We start from the raw sequence: 774 nt of genomic DNA, 5'->3' as shown, positions 1-774 counted from the left end.
TTTCTACTTCAAAATATATTCGTTCTTACTGACATATTGTTCAAGAATAAATTTGCTGTATTATAATGAATTGTAAGATTAACATGCAGAGTATTTGCCATGACGGCGGTAACTTGCCAGACGATATTTACCAGATCATTATTATGTCATGTGAAGTGAGAGCTCGAATTCAATAATGAAAGCTGATTGAAATGTTAATTTTTCGAAGTCATTTGCAGTTGCTGTTTTTCTGAATGTCATAAAATAGATCTGAGATATTTTTCAAACACGAAAAGGTTCCAGAAGATAAGTGTGGCAGGTTTTGATTGAAACGATTTCTGAGAATATTAATTAATTAGGTGGTAATCCACCTGTCGGTTAATAAGACGTAAACTCAAAGTTATAATAAACGGAAACATAATCGCTTCATGCACAGTTCGAAAATCTACTGACCGTAAAATAAAAATTGGTTAATGAAATGTGAAACTTTTCAAATTTCTACTACTTGTTGACTTCCCATTTCTAATATTTTAGAAAATGTCATTAAGCGTTTAACTAAGATTCTTTTTAAAATGGCTGCTATTTTCAATAAAGTAAAATTATCTTTAGAAAACATCGAAATTATAGCACAGATAACTTTAAATATGGCAAAGTTAATAGTACATATTGCTTTTATCATTTATTGCCAAGCTGCCAACCAAAACCAAGCTAGAAATGCAGCACCACCTGCGCGAGCAGAAGCTGCGGGACCAGTAGCTGCGGCAGTTGGAGCAGTAGGTATACATCTCACTTTTT

General features: G+C 32.8%; 1 protein-coding gene across 1 annotated transcript; it reads left to right on the top strand.

Annotated features, from left to right (window-relative positions):
• Window positions 1-551: 551 nt before the first annotated feature.
• On the top strand, window positions 552-752 carry LOAG_19189 (hypothetical protein; the record flags this gene model as incomplete). Its single annotated transcript, XM_020451842.1, has 1 exon — window positions 552-752. A coding segment is annotated over one exon (201 nt), but the record flags the coding sequence as incomplete, so codon positions are not given.
• Between the last annotated feature and the right edge of the window lie 22 nt (window positions 753-774).

This window comes from Loa loa (assembly GCF_000183805.2).
Source record: "Loa loa unplaced genomic scaffold supercont3.2764, whole genome shotgun sequence".
Taxonomy (NCBI): Eukaryota; Metazoa; Nematoda; class Chromadorea; order Rhabditida; family Onchocercidae; genus Loa; species Loa loa.
This window is presented reverse-complemented; position numbering and strand designations above follow the sequence as displayed.